At 41.5% G+C, this 22,047-nt stretch overlaps 5 protein-coding genes across 7 annotated transcripts; 2 read left to right on the top strand and 3 right to left on the bottom strand.

The window, feature by feature from the left end:
* The first annotated feature begins 538 nt into the window (after positions 1-538).
* Positions 539-1,830, top strand: LOC105264261 (15 kDa selenoprotein). Its single transcript, XM_011301018.1, has 3 exons — positions 539-738; positions 841-959; positions 1,099-1,830. The coding sequence occupies exons 1-3, from the start codon at positions 694-696 to the stop codon at positions 1,385-1,387; spliced, it is 453 nt and encodes a 150-aa protein (XP_011299320.1). The 5' UTR covers positions 539-693; the 3' UTR covers positions 1,388-1,830.
* Positions 1,566-6,388, bottom strand: Pep (Protein on ecdysone puffs). Its single transcript, XM_011301019.1, has 6 exons — positions 6,195-6,388; positions 5,432-5,734; positions 5,205-5,351; positions 4,371-4,600; positions 3,531-3,954; positions 1,566-3,375 (listed from the first exon to the last, which is right to left on the bottom strand). Exons 2-6 carry the CDS (start codon positions 5,723-5,725, stop codon positions 2,089-2,091), a joined length of 2,382 nt encoding a protein of 793 aa, XP_011299321.1. The 5' UTR covers positions 5,726-5,734; positions 6,195-6,388; the 3' UTR covers positions 1,566-2,088.
* A 179-nt stretch (positions 6,389-6,567) lies between these two features.
* On the top strand, positions 6,568-10,504 carry Syx6 (Syntaxin 6). 2 transcript variants are annotated; one of them, XM_011301017.1, is made up of 7 exons: positions 6,577-6,967; positions 7,481-7,686; positions 7,919-8,013; positions 8,094-8,153; positions 8,676-8,908; positions 9,089-9,183; positions 10,288-10,504. In XM_011301017.1, exons 1-7 carry the CDS (start codon positions 6,927-6,929, stop codon positions 10,362-10,364), a joined length of 807 nt encoding a protein of 268 aa, XP_011299319.1. In that variant the 5' UTR covers positions 6,577-6,926; the 3' UTR covers positions 10,365-10,504. The 2 variants fall into 2 exon arrangements, with proteins under 2 accessions (XP_011299318.1, XP_011299319.1); XM_011301016.1 differs by lacking the exon at positions 10,288-10,504 and having other exon boundaries at positions 6,568-6,967; positions 9,089-10,227.
* A 158-nt stretch (positions 10,505-10,662) lies between these two features.
* LanB2 (laminin subunit gamma-1) lies at positions 10,663-19,832 on the bottom strand. 2 transcript variants are annotated; one of them, XM_011301015.1, is made up of 9 exons: positions 19,346-19,832; positions 18,838-19,207; positions 17,943-18,375; positions 16,839-17,100; positions 16,326-16,627; positions 15,908-16,107; positions 15,729-15,832; positions 15,063-15,251; positions 10,663-14,951 (listed from the first exon to the last, which is right to left on the bottom strand). In XM_011301015.1, the coding sequence occupies exons 3-9, from the start codon at positions 18,084-18,086 to the stop codon at positions 11,302-11,304; spliced, it is 4,851 nt and encodes a 1,616-aa protein (XP_011299317.1). In that variant the 5' UTR covers positions 18,087-18,375; positions 18,838-19,207; positions 19,346-19,832; the 3' UTR covers positions 10,663-11,301. The 2 variants fall into 2 exon arrangements, with proteins under 2 accessions (XP_011299317.1, XP_011299316.1); XM_011301014.1 differs by having other exon boundaries at positions 18,838-19,832.
* Positions 19,833-19,881: 49 nt separating this feature from the next.
* On the bottom strand, positions 19,882-21,249 carry LOC105264258 (rhythmically expressed gene 2 protein-like). Its single transcript, XM_011301013.1, has 2 exons — positions 20,862-21,249; positions 19,882-20,466 (listed from the first exon to the last, which is right to left on the bottom strand). The coding sequence occupies exons 1-2, from the start codon at positions 21,141-21,143 to the stop codon at positions 19,999-20,001; spliced, it is 750 nt and encodes a 249-aa protein (XP_011299315.1). The 5' UTR covers positions 21,144-21,249; the 3' UTR covers positions 19,882-19,998.
* Positions 21,250-22,047: the final 798 nt, after the last annotated feature.

The raw sequence follows: 22,047 nt of genomic DNA, 5'->3' as shown, positions 1-22,047 counted from the left end.
AAAAAAAATGAATGACGGCGGGATCGAACCCGGGCCGTCGGCGTGATAGGCAAGCACGTTACCGCTAGGATAACGCACCATTACAATAATATAATTTAATTAGGAGTATATATTTTGCAAAAGTATCGTTTTAAAAAATTGCTAATTTTTCAATTTCACTGGATATCTTCTCGATTTTCAAATATTCAGTTTTTAAACGATATTTCCATTAATTAGCCATTTACAAAAAAAAAAAAATAGGAATTATTAAAAAAAAAAAAATTAATGTTGGCGGGAGCGAACCCCAGCCGTCGGCGTGCTAGCCAAGCACGCTGCCGAGTAGACAACGCGCTCATTCTAAAAATATATTTTCATTAGGAGTATATCTTCAATATATTAAATAATTTTTTTGATTTGATACTCCACAAGATGTTGCTTCTCCCTTCCGCTCGTTCTAGAGTCGACTAAATTTCAGTTAAACAAATAAAAAACAAAAAATTCACCCCGTCGACTTGATGGACACCTCAGCATTGCGTGTGGCGCCCTCCCCTGCCTCTCCCCCTCCACCCCTTCGCCTCACCCTTCCATCCAAACCCCCAGAACTTAGCCTCTACTTCAATCAACCCTCTTTGGGAACCTCCAAGAGATTAAGAATTGCTGGTCAATATTTTTCTGTCAGCAAATCGATTATTCGTTAACAGTGAATTCGAGAAAATGCAGCTAATGCAATTAGCTCATGGATTTCTGCTAGTGTTTCTGGTGAGTGCTCACATTTGAGTGTTGACCTGATGTACAATAACCTCTAAGTATCAACTCTATTGGCATCCGTATTCTACAACAATCGAAAATAATTGATTCCAGGCGAATTTCGTCGCTGCAGAATTCACAGCTGAAGACTGCAAAACCCTGGGATTCAATAAAGCCATTGTACTCTGCTCCACGTGTGAACAATTTTCAGAATTCAAATTAAATGAAATCCGGCAAGTTCTCCTATCAATTTATTTCCATTGTTTCTTCAATTGTCCGAATATCCGTAGATTTTGTTGTTTAAGGACTCCAATATGGACTATCTGTATTATTATCTAACTGAATCAATGATTTTAATAATTACTGATTCAGGGATCACTGCAAAGAGTGTTGCATCAAGGACGACGACACCTCGACGAAACGATATCCCAAGGCGGTTTTGGAAGTCTGCACTTGTAAATTCGGTGCTTACCCTCAGATCCAGGCGTTTATTAAAAGCGATCGTCCCAAGAAATACAAAAATCTTCAGATTAAATACATTCGAGGCTTGGACCCAGTGATAAAGCTGTACGACGCAGATGGAAAGGTTGAAGACATTCTCGACATCCACAAGTGGAACACAGATTCAGTTGATGAATTCCTTCAGACTCATTTAGCTTGAAATTAAAATGCAATAGCTAGCAATAATTAATTTTTTGTAATATACTCTCCAAAAATACATTTTTTTCAAATTCTAATAGCGACGTAACTCATTTCTAGAAAGATAAGTGCAACTAAAATTTTTTCTTCCGACTCACTTTTCTTAAATAACCAGAAAAAAGATCTCTACAACATTATAATTTATTTAGCATAATTGATTTATTTAATATTGACTTTCATGATACAGAAGAGAAATTAATGAAATACGTGACATTCATTTATGTACTCGGAATGAAACTTCACGTCCTGTCGTCACAATTAATAACACACAAGACAAAAAATGTCTTTCGCATTTCTAGTCACGAGGTTAATGGTCAGAAGAAAAAATAATTCTATCATCGATTAAAAATTGAAGAAAATTCTAAGCCCTATTGGGTAGTGAGCGCAAACTGCACATTATAAAAATGTATAATCGTTTACATATTTATTTCCGTCCGGTTATATTCAATTAAACTCCTTGCATTCTAGCGTTGACTCAATTAACCCTTTCGCTACGGACGCATTCATGGGCGCGCTACTCGCTGAGTGAGCCGTCACGCCAAAAGTATGCATGGCATTGGGTGACCATAGTCACCACTCGTAGCGAAAGGGTTAATGATACAATTCATCTCAATCGGGGATTATAGTTTCTCCTTTACAGCTCTGATAATTCAATTGAATTGTTTATCGACGAGATCGTCTAGCCCGTTGGTGTCCCCTGCCACCGCCCCCACGGTAACCCCTTCCACGATTTTTATTCGCTGAGTTGTTTCCAGAATTGTTCATGGGTGAGTGATTGGGCATTTGATTCGTGGGGGTTTTAGTGATAATTGGAGGATCAGGGACAGTCGGTGTTGATGGAGTGGCTGCAGTGGCCGGTGTTATTGCAGGTGCTGGAGTTGCTGGAGCTGTTGCAGGTGTTGAAACAGCTGGAGTTGTTGAAGAAGCAGAAACAGCTGGTGTTGATGTATTCTGGGGCTGTGGTTTGATCTGAGGAGTTTGTGGGGTCTCCGGTGCAGCCTCTGTCTTCTCATCGCCATCAATCAAATTTCCAACTTCCGATTCATCCTCATTATCAATATCCTCCCAGACATCAGCAGCTTTTTCATCATCCTTCTTGGAAACGTCCTCTTCCACATCCATCTCTGTTTTATCTTTCTCCTCGTCCGATTCGGCAGCCTCCAGAGGATCGTACTTGTCGTCACCCTCTTCCTTACCTTTTTCATCGACTGACTCCTCCAGCTCAGGAGCTTTTTCCTCTTCGGTTGATTTCTCATTCTCTGTGTCGTCTTCAAGCCTCGGGCGTTTTAATTCCCTCTCACCATCCTCAGTGGCTGCAGCCTCTTCTTCCTTCCCTTCGGATGCTGCTTTGGCCTTCTCTTCAGATGATAGCGCAGTGAGTGCCTTGATCTCGCTGAAAAAATTCCTGTAGTGAATCGTAGTCTTCAAGTGAGCATTCATGTCCTCTTGGGTCAGCATGAAACGCTTGCACTTCTCGCAGTGGAATCCTTGGACTTCCTTTACAAGGGATGCACCAAGGGGTAGCTGTTTGTTTCGACAATACTTGAATGTTGGAATCTTCAACACGGTCAAATCCATATTCTCCTGTATATCTGTAATATAGTCGGTCTCATCTGTGAGATCCTCGTCTTTATCGGTGGGCTTCGAGGGAGTCCCTGAATCGTTCTCCTCGTCCTCAGCAGTGCGAACCTCTGACTCTCCCTTAGGGAGCTTCACCTTCTTAGACTTCTTCTGCTCGTCCTGCGATGCTGCCAGCATGTGAGTCGGCGTCAGACAGTGCTCATCATATTCTATTCTCGAGGGGAATTCCTTGACGCAAGGGTGACAGCGAGGATGCAGGAAAGTCTTCAGCTGTTGATGTTTGTCACTCTTTCTGTGACTGGACAACGTTCCATAGAAGTTCAGGTCACACATCGTGCAGTACTCACGAACGTTCAGATCCACTGAGACCTGACAACAAACAATTTCTCATCTTTAATTAAATCACAGATCTATAATTAATTTTTTTTAATGGTTTTACCAATGTTGAAAAGAATATTCGGCGAATATTTACTGAATAATTTTGAAGAATCATTTATCTTTCGATAAAATTCTTAATGGTTTACCTTTTTACCCCGGCGTTTGGAGTTGGTCAAACTCATGTCCCGCTGCTCTTCAGAGACCCTCAACTCGTGGCGCATAAGATCGACCTTGAGCTTGTAGGACTCATCGAGTTTATCCATCATGAGCTGATGGGCACGTCCCCGCAGATGATTTTCAAAGGAAAAGCCATCCCACATGTGCTTATTACAAACATGACAGAACATCTGACTAATGGCAACAGCAGCATAACGACTCTCCGCATGCCTAGCCTCAGACTTCTTGCTACTGCCATCATCCTTCTTCTTCTCAGGAGACGATGTCTTATCACCAGACTCTTTCCCCTCATCCGTTGTTTTCTCCATCTGCGAAGTCTCCATCTCAATATCACCATCATTCTCAGTCTCAACTTTGATCTTGATGTCATCTGTCTCACCTGCTTTCTCGTTGCTAAACAGTTGTATGGATGAATTAATAAAAATCCAGTGTAATAACAGAGAACATCGTGTAATTGTGGGATTATTATCAACAGAAAAAGTATTCATGTGGAATGACTAGAGATAATGTTTGAGAGAATTTCTGAGTTTCTGAGAATTTCAACGTAGTGTCCAGGGCTGTGAAGACGAATTATTGATAATGGAACCCTTGGTAAGGTCACGAAGGACCAAATAAAGAGTCCAACAACCAAAAACTATAAATTATTCTTAACAATCACCAATGCACTTATGTTGTGACCTATAAATTTCATAATTATCGTACATCGAGCGTGCTTGACAATAAATGTTTATCTTTAACATTCGCCTGTTTAGTAAAATAAACTTGTGGCGAGGATAGAAGGATGGATATTGAGTGGATAAAATCCTTACCTTTTAGCAACTGTCTCGGTTTTCAGCATTTCATTATCAGAGTTCTTAACATCCTGCTGTTCCGTTTTGGACGTCTGATTTTGTTTAGCATTTGCTTTAGAGTTTTTATCGTTGCGATGCTGATTTTGCTTTCCATCGGCACGCTGATTGCCGGACTGGGATGGGGCACGAGATTGTTGTGCGGATGGGCCACGTCGGCCGGCGACTCCGTCGCGGGCACGGTTACCCATCTAATTTGTTTCATACGGTTGTTTTTGTATGTTATATGGTTTTTGGAGCGGGTCGAACCGACCCAAGCAACAAAAAATGGTTGAAAAACCAATGTGAGATATTTTTTTTCGATAAAAAAGCATATCTTGATTCGACATCGTCGAATCGAAGGTCATTATTCATTTAACTACAAAAATAATTATTTAAGAGTGACAAAGACTCTGAGAAAACAATCCAGGTAAGACGTGTCGCAGACACGACTTTAATAATATGAAAAAAATGGGAAATTCCGTGAATTCCCGTCCGGTAACTTGGAGTTCGCAACGATTTCAGTCTTTTTTTTTCTGTTTTCATCAATCTATTCACATTTTGTTGGTTAATTCAAACAAAGAAGATTTTTCAGGGTTTAACGAATGGGTTTGAATGTGAGACTGTGATGTCTGATTAGTTGGAGACTCCAATCAGACTCCAGAAGATTCATTATGGAAAATTTGTATTGGGTTTGGAGCGGAGCGACGATGATAAGTGGAGTAAAATATTCAGAGATATAACGATGAGGCCTCTTTAACCATTAGTCATTGTGCTGTTGGAGGATCCTGATAAAGAATAATTGTGGATATATACCTTGTTGTAGGGTTGAGATCGTTGAATCTTCATCGAGTTCCCTCGGCTCTGTCTGTCGTTGAAGCGACCTGTGGGCGAGCTGAAGCCCTGCTGTCCTCGGAAGTTAGGGCCGTTCATATTGTTGCTCAGGCTCAGCAACGATGGTACCTGATATTCAATCGTATCAAAAAATGTCAAAAAATGTTTGCATTAATGCAGAAGGAATTTAGAAAGGCAGAAAGTGTTACCGGTGGTGAAGAGTCCTGCTGAGTCCTCAATAAATTGCTCAAAAGATTGCTAGCGATAACCAGCTGTGCCTGTGGTGAATTCAGGGAGAGATTGTTATTCGGTGTTGGTAGAATTCCCCTTCCTGATGGCATTACTCCGCTTTCCCATGGGCTGACTCCTCGATTACCAGGATTGCCACCTCCAGAGCCACCCATTCCACCCCCAACCCCAACATTGCCACCGCCGCTCCCTCGGTTAAAAGGACTTCGATTATTACCGAATGAATTCCTCTTTATACCACGATTGAACGACATTGTTGCTACCTGAAAAAAAAATACCAACGCTTATGTATTTCTGTGCTCAATCGATACCCACACCCACATCATCCAACCCACTCCAATTTCACCTCAAACCTCACAATACCTCAACGATATTTCACGCCGAAAACAAACCCCCCTTAAAAAAAAATCACCAATGAAATATTTAAGTGCGATAAGTGGAGATAGTTTATCTCGAAAAACTATCGATTCAAGGAGCTCATTAAATTTCCGAAAAAAAAAATGGTATTTCTTTCTAAAATCAATAATTTTCAAGATCACTCGATATTCAGCAAAACTACAAAATTCGACTCAGTCCACTTTGAAAGTTTCTCTGTTGAATTGATGAATAAACAAATTGACTTCTAAAACTGTCGAGTGACGCGTAGATGACTCCATAAAAATCCAGAGAATACCGGGCCCATGTCCTGCTCCAAAATGAATCCTTTAAAAATACAAGACTCACCAAAAACGGGAAAATAGACTCTAAATTCCTGATGAAGGTGCAATTCGGTGATATTCAACACAAAAAAATCGACAAATATACGATAAATATGAGCGTGACGCTCAGAGTAAGCACCAAGCTGTAATGGATGCGAAGTTGCGAAGGAGGAAAATCCAAGAGATATTAGAGCAAGTAGGGGTGGACAAAATGGCCGGGCGACACCATCTTTAGGGGGAGGTAGCCGAGGACAGGCGAATGCGCATGACTAGAAAATTTCATTACCGCTGGCGCTGCGAGCGCAACATATTTGAATATCGAATGTGTCACACACATTCAGGTCTCTGTCTCTCTCGTCTCATCTCTGGAGGGATCAATAGGGCCTCTCTTCCAGCGCTTTCCCCTAAAAAAGAAGCACCCCTCGTGCGCAAACGTCAAAATCGAACAAATAGAGTTTGGCCTGTGCAGTCGTCGTTCCAACGTTGCGACCGGACGTCATAATAAAGGAGGAAATACCAGTGGAGAAAATAATAATAGAAATAATTGAAGATGTTTTGCTTTCCTGTTGGTGTTAATTCGATTTCCCTACGCCGATTTCATCCGCAATTGGACATTTGAATTGCCATTTTGTGATAATCAGGTTTATGGTAATTAGTGAATTAATTTGTGGACCGATGATTGTTAAATCACGGGTGAGGTACACTCTGAGGGAAGTGAGGCGGCGAGACAGGCCGCCCTTTTAAATTCCCGTGAGTAATGAGCATGACGCTTGAGGACCCATTCTTTGTCGTCAAAGAGTAAGTTTTCAGAATTATTTCAATTATTCTGGAACAGATGATCGGTTTGTAGGGATTGACACTGGATAAGACGACGTTGGGAGAAAAATATTGAAATAATTAACAAAAATAATTTATTGAATTTCAATATATTTAAATTAAGCGGTTCATTTTGAAGGAATTTACTCGAATCAAAGATTCAACAGAATTTTTATTACAAAATACATGACTTTCGCTGTTCAATTATATGACATTGAGAATTATTCATAAAGTCCTAGAACTTCAATTTATTTATTTATCTACTATCTGTCTATTGCTGCACGAAAAAACGCTCTCAAATTTTTCACCCTCCGACGTGAATTCGTGTTCATTAAAAAGAGCTCTTCCTGTAGTTGACTTATCCTGTTTTATGACTTCCACACAGCAAATTAGAATTCGCTTTCCACACGCGCCGAGTCCCTAGCACAAAGAGCGCTATTTTTGGAGCCGGTGTTTCCCTTTATTTATGTTTTTCGATGGTTTTGGTATTGACAGCGAGGTATGCAAAGCACTGAACAAGACGCGAGGTTTGTACGGACGCTGGAGTGATTCCCAAGTGAATATATCAGCATTGACACCGATTGGATTGGTACCTGGAGGACTTCCGGTGTCTAAAGAGGAACTTGAGTGGACCACGACTGAGCTGAGAAATGCGTTACGATCAATCGAATGGGACCTCGAGGACCTAGAGGACACTATTTATATCCTTTTCATACTGGCTACAGATTATTAACCGTTGAAATCCCCTTGAAGTTTTTGCCTGAAGTTTTTGCCTGAGCCAACGAAAAGTAGATTAAATTAAAAGTAGATTAAGTCTCTCATCGTCCGTTTGAACCGCATCATTGCGCAATTTACTCATTCTTGTAATGTTCACGTCTTTAATCGGCGGTTTATTAAATTATGTATGGAATATTTTCCTTAATTCTGGCACACGTATTGTAGAGAAGAATCCTACAAAGTTTAAAATCGACAACAAAGAACTTACTTATCGCAGAGCGTTCATTGATCAGACTCGCGACGAGGTCAAGGTAATTTTTTTGCGTATCAATAATTCATTGTTCCTCTGATGATGATTGGTTTGAGCTGATTGTTGTGGGTTTCATTGCAGATTATGAAAGATAAGATGAATCTGAGCCGAGGACGAGACCGGGACCGCACAGCTCGCGAGGTACGGCGAAAATTATTCTTTTATTCAATTTCGACCCGTCGATGATTCTTCAATACTCGATTTTTGCCCAATAATCAATTTGGTGTCAATCAATCTGAAGCTTTGTAACAGGATCACGGCAGATGTGTGGAGTAACCTGTTTTTTTTTCTTTTGGTATTTTGTCCACTTCAATTCTCCTGCTATCTTGTTACGTTTTTAAAAAAAATTTTATCATATTAAATTACACAAGATACTTTTTCAATTTTCCTGTGATCCTATTACATTTATTTTTTATGTTTTGTTTTTCAAGGGACCTAGTGTATTTCAAAATATCATTTGAACTTGTCTGGAGTAAACGCCCTCTGGGACAGGCGTTTGAACTCTTGTTAAATTAATTTTTTTAACCTCTTGGTAAATAGATTTGTTTTGGTCGAGAGCGCGCAATTTGTCTCGGATAAAAATGGTTACTTGGGATTAATTTAGTCAGTGAACTCTCAGTTTCTGAGTTTTTCTTGGGGTTCTGATGATCTTGGGTTTTGCAGCCGTTGCTGGATAACAGTCCAGCTCGACCTCCTGTCAATCATGGCACGACCAAATACAGCAAACTGGAGAATGAAGTTGACAGTCCCAGTAGACAATTCCTCGATGAGACGATGCAGCAGCAGGGGATCATGATGAGGCAACAGGATGATCAGTTAGAGATGATTGGAGAAAGTATTGGTACCTTGAAGACTGTTTCACGACAAATTAACTCGGAGCTCGATGAACAAGCTGTGTGAGTTTATGAATTTTATCACACCCAAACCAAACAAGATAAAGTTTATTCTGAATCTGATTTATTCCTGGGATTTTCACCTAGAATGTTTCCTACCTGATAAACACCGAACTGAAGAGATCTTTAGATAATTCTTAAATTTTCTGCAGCCTTTGAAAACAATTGATTTTTATTTTGCAGAATGCTCGATGATTTTGGAAATGAACTCGAAGTGACGGACTCAAAGCTCGATGTAACAATGAAAAAAATGGCTAAGGTCCTCCACATGAGCAATGGTAACTATAGTAATTACATTCCAGCTCCTACCAATTCCGTACCCAATGTATCTGTTTATCCCCAAAAAACTTCTCCACTCTCCACCCTCTCAACAACAATAACCAATTGTTTCATGTGCTCTGCCGACTAAAACACTTCCATGTTAACCCACACATTATTATTTAAACAACCCAAACGATACTGGACAAAAAAATGCCAAAGAATGCAATGCAATTGTGCCACAGATAAATCTTCTATCAGAAAATAACTCAAGGGAAATATCCGATACTCCACCTCCTTCGCTTTGTTATTAACAATTACTCAAAGAAGATATTATAATATCAATTAATATGAAGCAGGAAGAAGTCGTTATTTTTCGGGTGAAAACTCATAGACCGCCTATTTATCGATTCACGTTTATAGTTGATATTTGAATGAGAAAAAAAAAACATTTTGTAAGATTTTAATGGGAAACAAAACGATTGATTCAGTCATAATTTAAAAACTGGCTGATATATTGAACCAATGGAAATGTTATTGATGGTTGTCGATGATTGTTTGGAACCTGATTTATCCTAGATCAAACTGTCCTCCACATGACTAGTCAAACTAGGTATGGGCTTAAACGTTGAATATTATAGAACTAAAGATTAAGATGAATTCGTTGATAGAGTGATTCGTATCAAAATTTTATGTCAATTTTGTGATTCTAATGTGTAATCTATGAGGAAGTTTAGATTGTTTAGACGATATTTATTCGAGGGAACAGTTGTTGATGTTTCGATTGAAACTAAACAGAATTAACGAATGCATGGTAACAAAGAGAAAAAAAAACCTAGATAAATAACTATTAAAGATAGAGCCAAATGTAAGGCCAACATATGTACCTCATGTAGAAGCAAAATTAGATGTTGTATCTTTGTTTAGTTGATTTTAATCCACACAAAACAGATTGGATGAAGGAGATCCAGACTAACTTGTTATTCAAATGTAGAACTCAAACCAAAAGATAAAGAAAATCAATGATTTGACATGAAGTATACAATAAATTAACTTGAGAGAAATCAAGGAGTACGTGAAGAAAAACTGGAACGCATGTGATATTACTTTCCATTTTGTTTTAGATCGGAGACAATGGGTAGCCATTGGAGTGTTGACTGCTATTTTGATAGTGCTAATTATTTTATTTATAATCAAATGAATCAACTTGATTGAGAGATTAGAATATCGGTTCTTCGGGACGCTCTTGTATGTATTACCTAGCACGGTAGATCTCTCAATTCCCTTTTACATTTGTTTCTTATGAAACTACAATAAAAGAACTCTTCAACTATGATGAAACCATCAGGCGACTGAAACTTTACCAACATGACTTCCACCATCATTCTCCAGTATTAAAAAATACCAATAATCCCTGTTATCTTGAGCTAATTTAATTAACGTTAGCTGCTTGCTGAGCCCCAGATATTTTACCTCAACCCCCCACAAATACCCCTGTCTATGTTGAAAATATTAACTTTATTGATTCGATAATAAATTCTACATTCCAAACTACAGTTCAAGTACAAAAATTCCATAAACTTACTGTATATCGATCAATACACCAAATACAAATGTGAATGTAGTTTATTCGACGAAATGCTAAAAAAAAAAACGTTAATGAAGGCAGCAGAGAGATGAAAGGCATCAATGTATCTACACAGAGGCGAAATGATAGGATCAACAAGCAGTTGATTAATTAAGAGGAGACGTGATTTGCGTTGAGAGCTGATTACTTTAAGTCTTTGGTATCGAGTTTAATATTGCGAAGGGAAGAGAAAATAATCGGGCCCCGATGATCTACAAAGAAATTCAACGGAAACACCTAGTGAATTATCTAGACTATTAAGTAGCGCAGTGGAAGAGCCAGATAATTATAATGTTCATCAAATTATCGAATAATTCGATTCCCTGAAAATGCAATAGATAGAAATATTCACTAGATGCTTCAATTGAATTTAATCTTGCATAAGTAGATTAGGCACCCTCGGTAGTAAATTTCGTAATGCTCTCGTTCAATTCAATGATGAATTGGCGAAAAAAAGAGGAAAGCAGGTTGACGATTAGACAGACTCTAACTTAAGTATTAACGAGCCGACCTAGGGCTCCAAACGCCAACGGTTTTGGCACTGTGTGGGCAATGCCTTTCTTATCTCATCGATATTCTCTACGTCATTTCTCAACCGCCCTACCTCCTCCTCGTAATTCTTGACCCATTGGGTCTGCAGATTTTTGGCCTCGGTTAGTGCACGAATTCTCTCATCGAGATTCATGGCCTTAATCTCCTTCTCAGCAGCTGACAGTCGCTCCTCAAGATGATTAAGATCAGCATCATCGATTTCTGGTAGGGCCTGGAGCTCTGCGATGATTTCCGCCACCTGAGCAAGCGTTTTATCCACCTGCTGACTGGCCAGTGCCACTTTCGTCCTAGCCTGGCCCACGCGATGATTAACATCATTCGTGACATTGACGTTTCCACCGACCCTGATCTCATATTTCTTCGCGATGGAGTCCGTCGCCTCCACTCTCGCGTGGAGCTTGTCAGCTTCATTATGAAGCCTCCATGCTTCCAATTTTGTCTTATTGGCTTCGGTTCTGATTACGTTGGCATGCGTCCCAGCATCGTCGGCATTTCGTTGGGCCTCAGAAGTGATATTACGCGCCCCAGCCGCATTATTTTCCGCTCCATTAAGAACAACTTGAGTTTCATCAGCTTTGAGTATTGCCTCCTCTACCATAGCCCGAATTTCCTCAATATTACGAAGTGCCTCCTGCGCCTTGAGTTTCTCTCTCTGCACTTCAGCGTCAAATTCACCCAATTTTTTCAGCGTCTCTTGAGCCTCTGCCAGCGTCTGATTGCCCCTCTTAACGGCGTCCTTGGCCTTTTCATTGGCACCGTCTACCTCTGAGAGGAGTTCAGCAGTGGCTGCCTGCTGGTCTTGCGCCTTGTTCAACAGCTCCTCGCCCCTATGGATCTTTTGCTCCAAATCGTACAGCAATTTTTCGTTGTCCTGAAGCATCAGTTGGGCCTTTTCTTTGAGGGCCAGGCCTTCATTGCTGACGGCCTCCACTTGGTCCTGCAGCTTCTCAATATCAACCGTGGGAACAGTTAGGTCGAGCAGCAGTAGATCCACAGCTTCGTCTGCCACTGCAGCGGCTTTGGCAGCTGCTGTTCCAGTGAGATTCTTAATTTCAATGAAACGATCGTCCAGAATCTCCAATTTATTATCCAGCTCTCTGATTTCCTCGCTGATATTTGCGTACTGGGCGATGGCCTTTTTCGCGAGATTGTAAGCCTCCTGGGATGTGTTCCTCGCCTGTTCAGCAAGGGCATGAATTTTTTTCGCCTCATTGGTGTTGAGATCGGCGAGAACGCGCGCCTCCTGCGCGATGTTCGTCATCTGCTGGTTCTGCTGGCCAACTTGCTCTGCCCGTTTCTTCGCCTCCGCCAGAGCAGACGTTCCCTCAGTCGCCAAGAAATCTTCAGCTTCAGTCAATTGCTCGTGAATTTTATCGAGAACATTCTCAGCCTCGTCAATACTAGTCAGCCCCTCGCTGGTCGTTCTCTTGGCTTCTGTCGCTGTAACGTCAACACCCTGTGATATCCTGTCGATTTGATTCAAGAGATCTCTCAATTCCTCTATCTGCTCCACCAACGTCTTATTCTCACTCCCCGATCCCGCTTTGGTAGTCTGCAAGAGATTTCTCACTCGGTCCTCGACATTCTGAAGTTCTCTCTCGAAATCCGAGTCCTTGATGACAGTGGGACTGCTGTTGATTTTCTTCAGAGTATTCTCGAGATCGGCAAGTCTCCTCCTGTGAGAGTTGACAGCGTCTTGGACCAAATTATAGCATGGAGGGCAGTCCACGCAGCCGTACTGACGATTGTGTTTGTTCTCCTTGCACCTGTCACACCTTCTGCCCTCGACGTTGGTCAAGCAAGGACACTGTCCACTGGCATCGCACTGGAGATCCTGTGATCCAATGTGATCACAATCACAGAGCTTGCATCCATCCCTGCCAAATCCATACTGATAAGGTAGACAAGCGTCGCAGCGTTGGCCAGTGATGCCAGGACGACATTGGCACTGTCCACTGTTGGCGTCGCAAGTTCTGTTGTAGGAGCCCTCAGGGTCGCAGTTGCAGGCAGTGCAACCATCCCCGGAGAGAATCTGGTAGTACGCATCCTCGCACTTGTCGCAGTTCTTTCCAATGACGTGGGGTTTGCAGGCGCAGTAACCGGTCAATTGATTACACGGAGCCACAGCTCCAGTCTCAGTCTCCATCGTTCCTGGGGCAAAGCACTGACACAATTTGCACCCGTCCTCTCGTCTATCAGATAGAGCATCACCCCAGTACCCGGCGAGACAGTCCTCGCAGTGGAATCCAGCTGTGTGATTCACACACTTCAGACACTCCCCTGTCTCGTGATTACAATTTCTCACGGCGTTGAGGTCGATGTTGCCATTGCACTCGCAGGGCCTGCAGGCAATTCCCCTGTCTGGATTACCAAAATATCCGTCTGAGCAGGTCTCACATCGAGCCCCAGTTCTCCCAGACGGGCACTCGGAGCAGATTGGGTCTGGATTGTTTCCCAAGAGGATGCATGGACCGTTATCAGGGCATGGACAGGCCTGGCAGTCATACGGAGTGCCTTTGAGAGGATGTCCATAGAATCCACGGGCGCAGAGCTCACAATTGCTGCCAGCTGTGTTGTGCTGGCAGATGCAGGCGCCTGTCTCGGCTTCGCAGATATCTGCATGGCCGTTGCAATTGCAGGGGACGCAGAGGGCGAAGGGACCACCATTGGGGGGTTCGTGATGGAAGCCAGGAGCACAGGACTCGCAGAACTGGCCGACGTAACCGTGGGGACACTGACAGTGCTCCACCCAGTCGGCTGATTGTCCAGCAGCACCTCTCAGCGCTGTCTCTAGACGCACGTCGTCCAGGAAGCCTCTGCCCTGGTGTGTGTATGTTCCTCGGATTTTTATGGATGTCAGGTTTGAGAGGATTGATATGAAGTCCCGTGCCGAGAGCCGGGGCTGCCAGCCGTAGTTCGGATGCTCGTGGAGACGGAATTTGTACGTTTGAGGTGTCACTGTGGGCAGGCGGTTCTGCTGGCCGAATATCGGCTGTGTTATTTGCTCTCCGTTACCACCTTCCAGGATTACGTCTCTGGCTGTTGCCGCTGGGTCAGTCTCACCGATTCGTAGGGTAAAGTACAGGTGCTGATTGTAAGATGCTCGCTGATCCACCAGGAATCTGTCAGGCGCCACGAAGTACACGTTGTCACGATCTGGAGCTGATACTTGAACTGTCTGGGTGACTGCGTCGTAGTGCAGGGGAAGTGTGGTACCCACTACGTTCGCCGACCAGCGCTCGTTACCTCTCACAAACATACTCTCGATCACTGTTTTCGAGTAGCCGTTTGCTGGCCTGCAGATGGCCGAGTGGCCGTAGCAGAAGCAGGGGGTGCAACCGAATTCATTTTCCAGGGCCAGATTGAAGAAACCTGGCCGGCACTCGCGGCAACGTTTGCCTTCCACATTCTCCTTGCAGGAACAGGTACCGGTTTGAGGGTCGCAGCTTGGCTCGTTTCCCAGGGAACCTTTTGGACTGCAATCGCAGGATGTGCAGCCGATTGAGTCGAAGTTGTAGAAATTCGGAGAACACCGGTCACATTTGTCACCGGTTATGCCTGGCTTGCATTGGCATTTTCCTGCGCTGTTGCATTGCAGACTTCTGGAACCTGATGTCAATGGGGATTTCAATGGAGAGGATAATTTTTTGAATGAAAACTCAAGGTGAAAAAAAAATCATTGCATAATTGTCGAAGTTGTCGTTCATTGTGTTGCCTTACCTATTTCGTTGCAGTTACACGCGATGCAAAAATTGTCCTCAGGGCGTTCGTAGTAATTTTCTTTACACTTTTCACAGTTGGCACCAGCCCGATTGGCTTTGCAATCTATGCAGTGACCACCGTGGCCAGTTCTCGCATACAAGTCTTTGTCAAAATAACATCTGTCCGAATACCCGTTGCAGTTACAAGCTGAAAAATAAAATGACAATTATTCCTCCAACAGCAAAACAATAATTCTTCTAGTCTCCCTCAATTTATTCTCGTGACAATTTCGATCCTTCAGCAATTGCAAAACTTACGAGAAGATTGATAATATCTTGTGGACAATCTACTCCGATATCCGAAGCCCCCGAAAACTCCCCCCAACACCAAAATAATGATCATAAATTTCTTCATGTGATCGGGGGAATTCGTCGAACCAATAATTTCGAAATTTTGTTTCAATCATTAATCAAGGGGTTTGACACAATCTGATAGGAATGACGATGAAGCTGATGCTGCAGGTTCGTTTTGCCATATCCCCCACTTTGATCCAACTCATCGCTGGGTACATATATGGCAAAGCTGGCCCCTCGGCATAGCCACCATTTATGGCGAGCACAGATCGTAAAAAAGTCAGGCCAACGACAACTCGTTACTTGTCGCTGTTTGACGACAAATCCTTACCTTTACACTCGTGAGCATCAGTGTGCGTTGCACGGCCCCAGGGTGCATCATTGTAGAATGGAAGACACTCATTGCAGTCTGGGCCAGCAGTATTATGCTCACACCTGAAGGGCAAAATTTCGAATTTTATAAACAACCGGGGATAAACAATTGTTTCTGGAAGACAAGGGGCTACTGACCGACAAACCCTTCGAGTACTTCCATCGGAGGATGAGACACAAACTCCAGCGTGTCCATTGCAGGCACAGCGGGCCCCAACCGCAATATCCGTAATTGCGTAGTAATAAGATTTTAATACCGCTGGATCTCCGAAGACGTCGTCACCGAAGGTGTTCAGACGGTCCAGGGTGATACGTAAGTCTGTTGCTTGTACCCATTCCTAAAACAAATAAATTAATACAGTTTTCCATTTGTCAGTGCTCCTATGGAGCTCTGAATATCAATTTCCAATTTGAGTCAATCAATTTCACACCGAATCACTCCTTCATAACTTGTTATTAATTATTTATTATCATGAGATCATTAAACGAAATTAGAAATTAAATGAAACTGAAATGAAGTTTGATCGATGATTAAATAATAGTTGTTGAGAATTACTTGTAGTGCCGGATTGGTATCAAATTGAAAAGCGGAGGGTCTTCCCTCGAGGGTGGAGAATGCAACAGTTCCCTTGGTCAATGGAGAAATATCGGAGTACTCGGAAGTGCAGAGAACTCTGGTGTCATCACCTCGAACAGTTTCCTTGGAATCGGGGAGCCCATACAAGTCTCTGCAAGACGCCGAATAATATTGATAAGGCTCCCAGTCGGATTTATCATTCTTCCGCTTATAAATTCCCCAGCTCTCAGGCCTGGGTGTCTCGAAGAGGACTCTCACATAAGTTATATCAAACGTTTTCCCTGGAAAAGAAGATGAATGGGGTTTACGCCTATGGAGCACATGTGGCGGACAGACCAAGGTATGTTCTCCCCGGCCTACAAATTTATCTCAAATGCCATAGATAAAGGGTCAGAGATCACCGGAACTTGAATGAACTCACTTTATGGTTATCAAATCCATTCCCGTTTTATATTTTCGTGGAATTCAATGGGTGGGGGAGATGATACGTACCCAAATGTAGAGTGAGATTCACTTGATTTGGGTAATCAACATTTTCTAACATTGTTTCTGATTGCCACCATGTCGCATTCTCGTTATTGTCCTGATCAGTCAAATATATTGCTGGATGATCCCCCCATCTGCAGCTGTCGCAGGATTTCTCCTGGACACGTGTCTGTTTGCAGAACTCCGTGGGCTTTCCATCCTGTCCACACGTATTCGTTGCCTCGATCTCCAGATTGAACGCGGCATTTTCAAAGGGTGGGATACACCTCTAAAAAATAATATAATAACAGGGATAGTTATCCGAATTGTGTGAATCGGTTTTGAATCTTTGGGTATTAAGTATTACAAAATAATTCAATTGTCAAATATTTTTTATGTCGTTTCGAACTTTTTTAATTTTTAATTTCCTATAAAAATTCAGGGAAATGCACGGATAAATATAGAAAAGGATTTCAACGGAAAAAAATAGCCAGAAACAGCTACAGATTTATCTATTATTACGTGGGATCAAAACAGGAAGCATAATCACAAACATATCTATAATTTTTCTATTTCGTTTTCCTCCAGTATTTCGTCGTTTTTCAGATAAGCTGTCCCTCCGAATTGTAATTTTTCTCAAATCTTCATATTCAAACTCATAATCCCTCTAAAATATTATCTACAATATTCAGAAACTCATCGTTAAATGGTGTCTCCATAAATGAAAAAATTAAAAACAACTTGGACATCCTCAACCCTCGGAAACAACTACAAATTTATCAATCACGTGCGACGAAAAGAGGAAGCATCACGAGCACATCTATCGTTTCTTCATTCAGTCCCTTTTTTATCACCCCCTGGACTTCTTATCTTCGGTAAAAAAAAAAGCGTATAAACTGTGACGAGTTGGAGCAATTCGGTGAACAAACCGATAACCCCTTGTTCACGTTGGTCTCCAATTATGGGTAAAAAAAAATTGAGGAGACGAAGAAATACCGATAAAGATTACCAAAAATACGAGTCGATTGTAAATATGGGGCATTATGGATTATTCAACCTCGAAATAATTGAAACGAGTGGCTAATTTATTGGAGGGATAAAATAAACTTTTATTTATTTATTTATAAATACCTGAGGCCTTCCTGACTCGTCGTAGCACTTGACATCTCCTCGATTATGAGGTATTCGGTGATACAATTCCTCCGAGGGATCTGGTTCTGCCAGGCACAGAGGGAGGCAAGTTATTGCCAGCAGCAATAATCGCCTGCCCATCATTACCTCTCAATTGACAATAGCGATCTCAATATCGATTGTTTAATCGACGAGCTTTTTCCATGCGACCGGCAGCGGCTCCCGAGCTTGACTGAACGCTCCACTAAATCTGTCTCTCTGTTTCTCTCACTATCTGTGATTTTTATTTTCTACTTTTTCCTCCGTCGCTTCGGCTACACTCATCAATGGTAACAACTACACATCCTTGGGCCCATCTAATCCATCAGCAATTCATCTATTGGAAGATCTAGGTGACCGGAAGAGGTAGATCAGAGAAACTTTTGATGGAGTACTGCAAGCAAATGGATCAACATTTGTTCATTCACCGATTGTTATTCAATGAGAACAATAATTCGTGGTATCTAATAACATTTACATTAATTTTTCAAATTGTGTTGGATTGGACTAGATAAAAAATCCCCAGTGTTAAACGATTTTCATCGATAAATTATTTTCCTCTGTGATGTAAACGTATTTATTTTTATCTACCGAAAATGGGGGTAAATGGGGGGAATTGGGGGGAATTGGGGGAATGCTGCAAGGGTTTAGAATAAATCTTGGAGATAGAGAAGAGCTTGACTATAGCAAGTGATACTTGCAGTACAGTGAGTAGATTCCAACGGTAGTTTGGTTTATACCCCGCGGCAGGGGGTAGCGTCCTGGCTTTCCCAGGAATTCCGAAAAAAGGGAAAATTCTCCGGATTGTGGCATGTCGCAGGGAGAACCCCGAGGGATTCGTAGATTATCAACGAACCTTTGAGCGGTCGATTCCCTCCAGCGCTGAGATGTCAAAGGTACACGTGCGAATGAGCCCCCAGTGATATTTGCAAAAGCTCACGATGACCAACGATGACTGTGAAGAGGCACGCAAATTTATCGGATGTATTTACCGAGGAGAGGCCTAAACTGCGCCCACATACACGGTAGAAGGCAACTAGGAAAACTGGAGGTGGAGAGTAAACTGAGAGTGTGGAGGGAATGAAAGAGCGTGTTCTCTGAAGAGGTCTGCGGCCACCATCTGTCCTCTTTCAATCTCGACTCTCTCTGTCACGTTTTCTCTCCTACGCCGTGTGTCCCCACGGCACTCAAAGGCCCCGACCTTTCTTCTCCCTTCACGACCAAACCTGAATGAAAAAAAAAAGAATGGTGGAGAGGAGCGATCGGTGATCCTGGACTTTTCGAAAATTTTTGGAATTTTTAAGGATTCGCCTTTTCGGAGTAGATGGAAAGGGGAAAAACGGATATGGAGATATCTTTTTTACCCGGAAACTGGACACTGATACCGTCCCACCCACGTTATGGTTTTTTGTCTCCCTCTTGTCAGGGCAAAACTGCAAAACTGTTATCTTGCACCGTTTCGTGGCTGTGATCCATAAAGGCGAGTCTGGTGCATACTACCAGGGCCGTATGCACTCGGTAATGAGGGACTAATGAAGAGATCATTCGGCTGGGAAATATTTATTTTATGTATTTGATTTTATTATACTTTTAGAGTGTTTTGTATGCATTTTCGGAATGCCTGGAGAGTAATTTGATTGGGGAGAATAAGGTAGAATGATGAAATCGTCTTAAAAAATTTTTTTTGTAGTGAATAATCACTTTTTGCTATTAAAAGCATTTTTACTCTTCTTAGAATTAACATAATTAATTAATTAAAAATTAATAATTATAGCGGATAATAGATCAATAGGTCCTACGTATCACCTGAGTTTATTTTTCAAAATCCAATTTTTTCGTTGGAAACTCCGATCTTCTTTTTAGAATTGAATTGTGAAGGCTAGAGAAAAAATGAAGTCTATTTGTATGAAATTTAATTTTTATTCATAATTTTTGTAATCTAACTAGTTGAATATACATTTGCATTGTTGAATATACATTTGCACATCTGTATCGCCCCTTCAAGATAACTGAGTAGTTAATTCAATAAAGTTTTAAAATGGTCTTTTAATTCCGCAAGATTAGCAAACAGCTCGAACTTCGGAATATCTTTGTACTTTTCCGGAGTTTGACAGTCATGTGTCATCAAGAATGCGTACCATCCCGCCCTTTTCGCTCCAATGTAATCCAACTTGAAATTATCCCCGACGTGAAAGGCCTCCGCTGGTTTTATCGCCTCTCCTCTCGCCTTTCCTCCCAATTTTAGGGCCTCCTCGAAGATACCGAGCTCTGGTTTCTCACACCCATAATCGTAGGAAGTCAGAACAAAGGAAAAGTGTTCTCGGATGCCGGTACTCTCCAGGATATTCTCCAAACGGTCGTCGAAATTTGATATCACTCCAATTATTACATCTCGCTCGTTCAGGTAACTCAAAATATCTTTTGTCCCTGGGTACTTCTCCCAACACTCGTGTGTCCCGTACAGTTTGACTAGATTGTTTGATACCTGTTATCAGTAAAAATAAAAGAAATAATCAATGTTGAAAAAAATAACTGCGACAAGCGCAAAAATCTCCGAAACTAAGGAAGCTAGCAAGATTTTTGTTAAGACTTTTTTTGTAATTCCCGATCCTACCTTCAAGAAAGATTTTACCAAAAATTTCATTATATCCCTGATTTTCGGGGATATTCCCAAAAATTAATTTTTACCACTTTCCTACAGTTTTATGAATGATGGAGATAAAAGGAAAGAAAAGAAATCCATTTTTCCCCACATCCCCGACATCCCCGACTTTGTGAGGACAATGTGTTGAAAATAGGAAAATCGTAGTAACAAATCATAAAGTGTTCGTTGCAATTCTCAACTCCACGATTGGCAGTTTTCTCATCGGTGAAAATTACCTTCTCCAGAATATCTTGGGATATTCCTGGATGTTGATCCCGAAAAACCCCATAAACAAGATTCTTCCACCAGTTCTGCCAGCCAAGACCCGTATGTTTACCAAAAACCGGATGTTCACGGGACAAGCGAGAGTAGTGTTGTTTAAAACTTGGCGCGAGTACTCGAAGATTGAGTTCCGGTGCACCATATTTCATCCCAATTTCCCCATAATGTTCCAACTTAGTCCTCAATAATGTCCCAGTAACGTCAAATGTCACTAATCTCGGTCTTGTTATCGGCATTACTGTTCTACCATTGCGCTAACCACGCAATTTCACCAATTGTTCACTGAAATCACTGAAATGCATGCGCATCACACCAAGTCCTGACGATCTGCGACTGCTCCAACGAAGTCAACCGACAGCAGCCGAACACCCGCGCCAATGGCCCGCCAACTTAAGGTTTAAAAAAAAACAGCAGATTAATGTTGTCTCATAATTTTTACTTAACAAATTGGAATAATACATAATACTTAGCACAGTATATACAATTACTGCTGATAAATTGTACAAATCTGATAATTAATCATCTGTATTCTGCAATTTTCTGTTAAAAAATCGTTCAATGCAATATTATTATGCTCGTCGTTCACCTAACATCCTTCAAAAATGAGAAAATGAAAATTTTAAAATGTACCTCCCAATTGTAAGTGGATTAGTAGTAAAGTAGAAAAAAAAACACATTAAGATCTATCGTAGTACTCCGTACAGAGTAACCAAGTGACTCAAGTATAGAAACGATTTTTTAGACGACAACAGAGTGTAAAGAGTAACTTGTAGCAGCCGGCAGTGGTTCTGATTCATTCATCTAATAAATTCTCTCAATTCAATAGCGAACCATTTGAGTCGATTCAACTCCGATCCGAGATTTCAAGGAATATCTCCGGACTTACAGCAGATACCGGGATATAGTAGATAACATTTTCATAGTGATATTACCCCTGAATTACAGTGAAAATAAATTTGAACCGTTGACAATTTGGCTCCTTGAATAATCTCGCGTGGAGGATTCGATTTTTTACTATTTCTCTCAACTCAATTCAACATCATGATGATTGCTACACTTTACCACTCTAAATAATTATTATAATGACACACCTTACGAACTATTTTGTGTTGTGTGACTGATGGATTGTTTATAACAAGT

Source organism: Fopius arisanus, unplaced genomic scaffold (genome assembly GCF_000806365.1).
Source record: "Fopius arisanus strain USDA-PBARC FA_bdor unplaced genomic scaffold, ASM80636v1 scaffold00020, whole genome shotgun sequence".
Taxonomy (NCBI): Eukaryota; Metazoa; Arthropoda; class Insecta; order Hymenoptera; family Braconidae; genus Fopius; species Fopius arisanus.
This window is presented reverse-complemented; position numbering and strand designations above follow the sequence as displayed.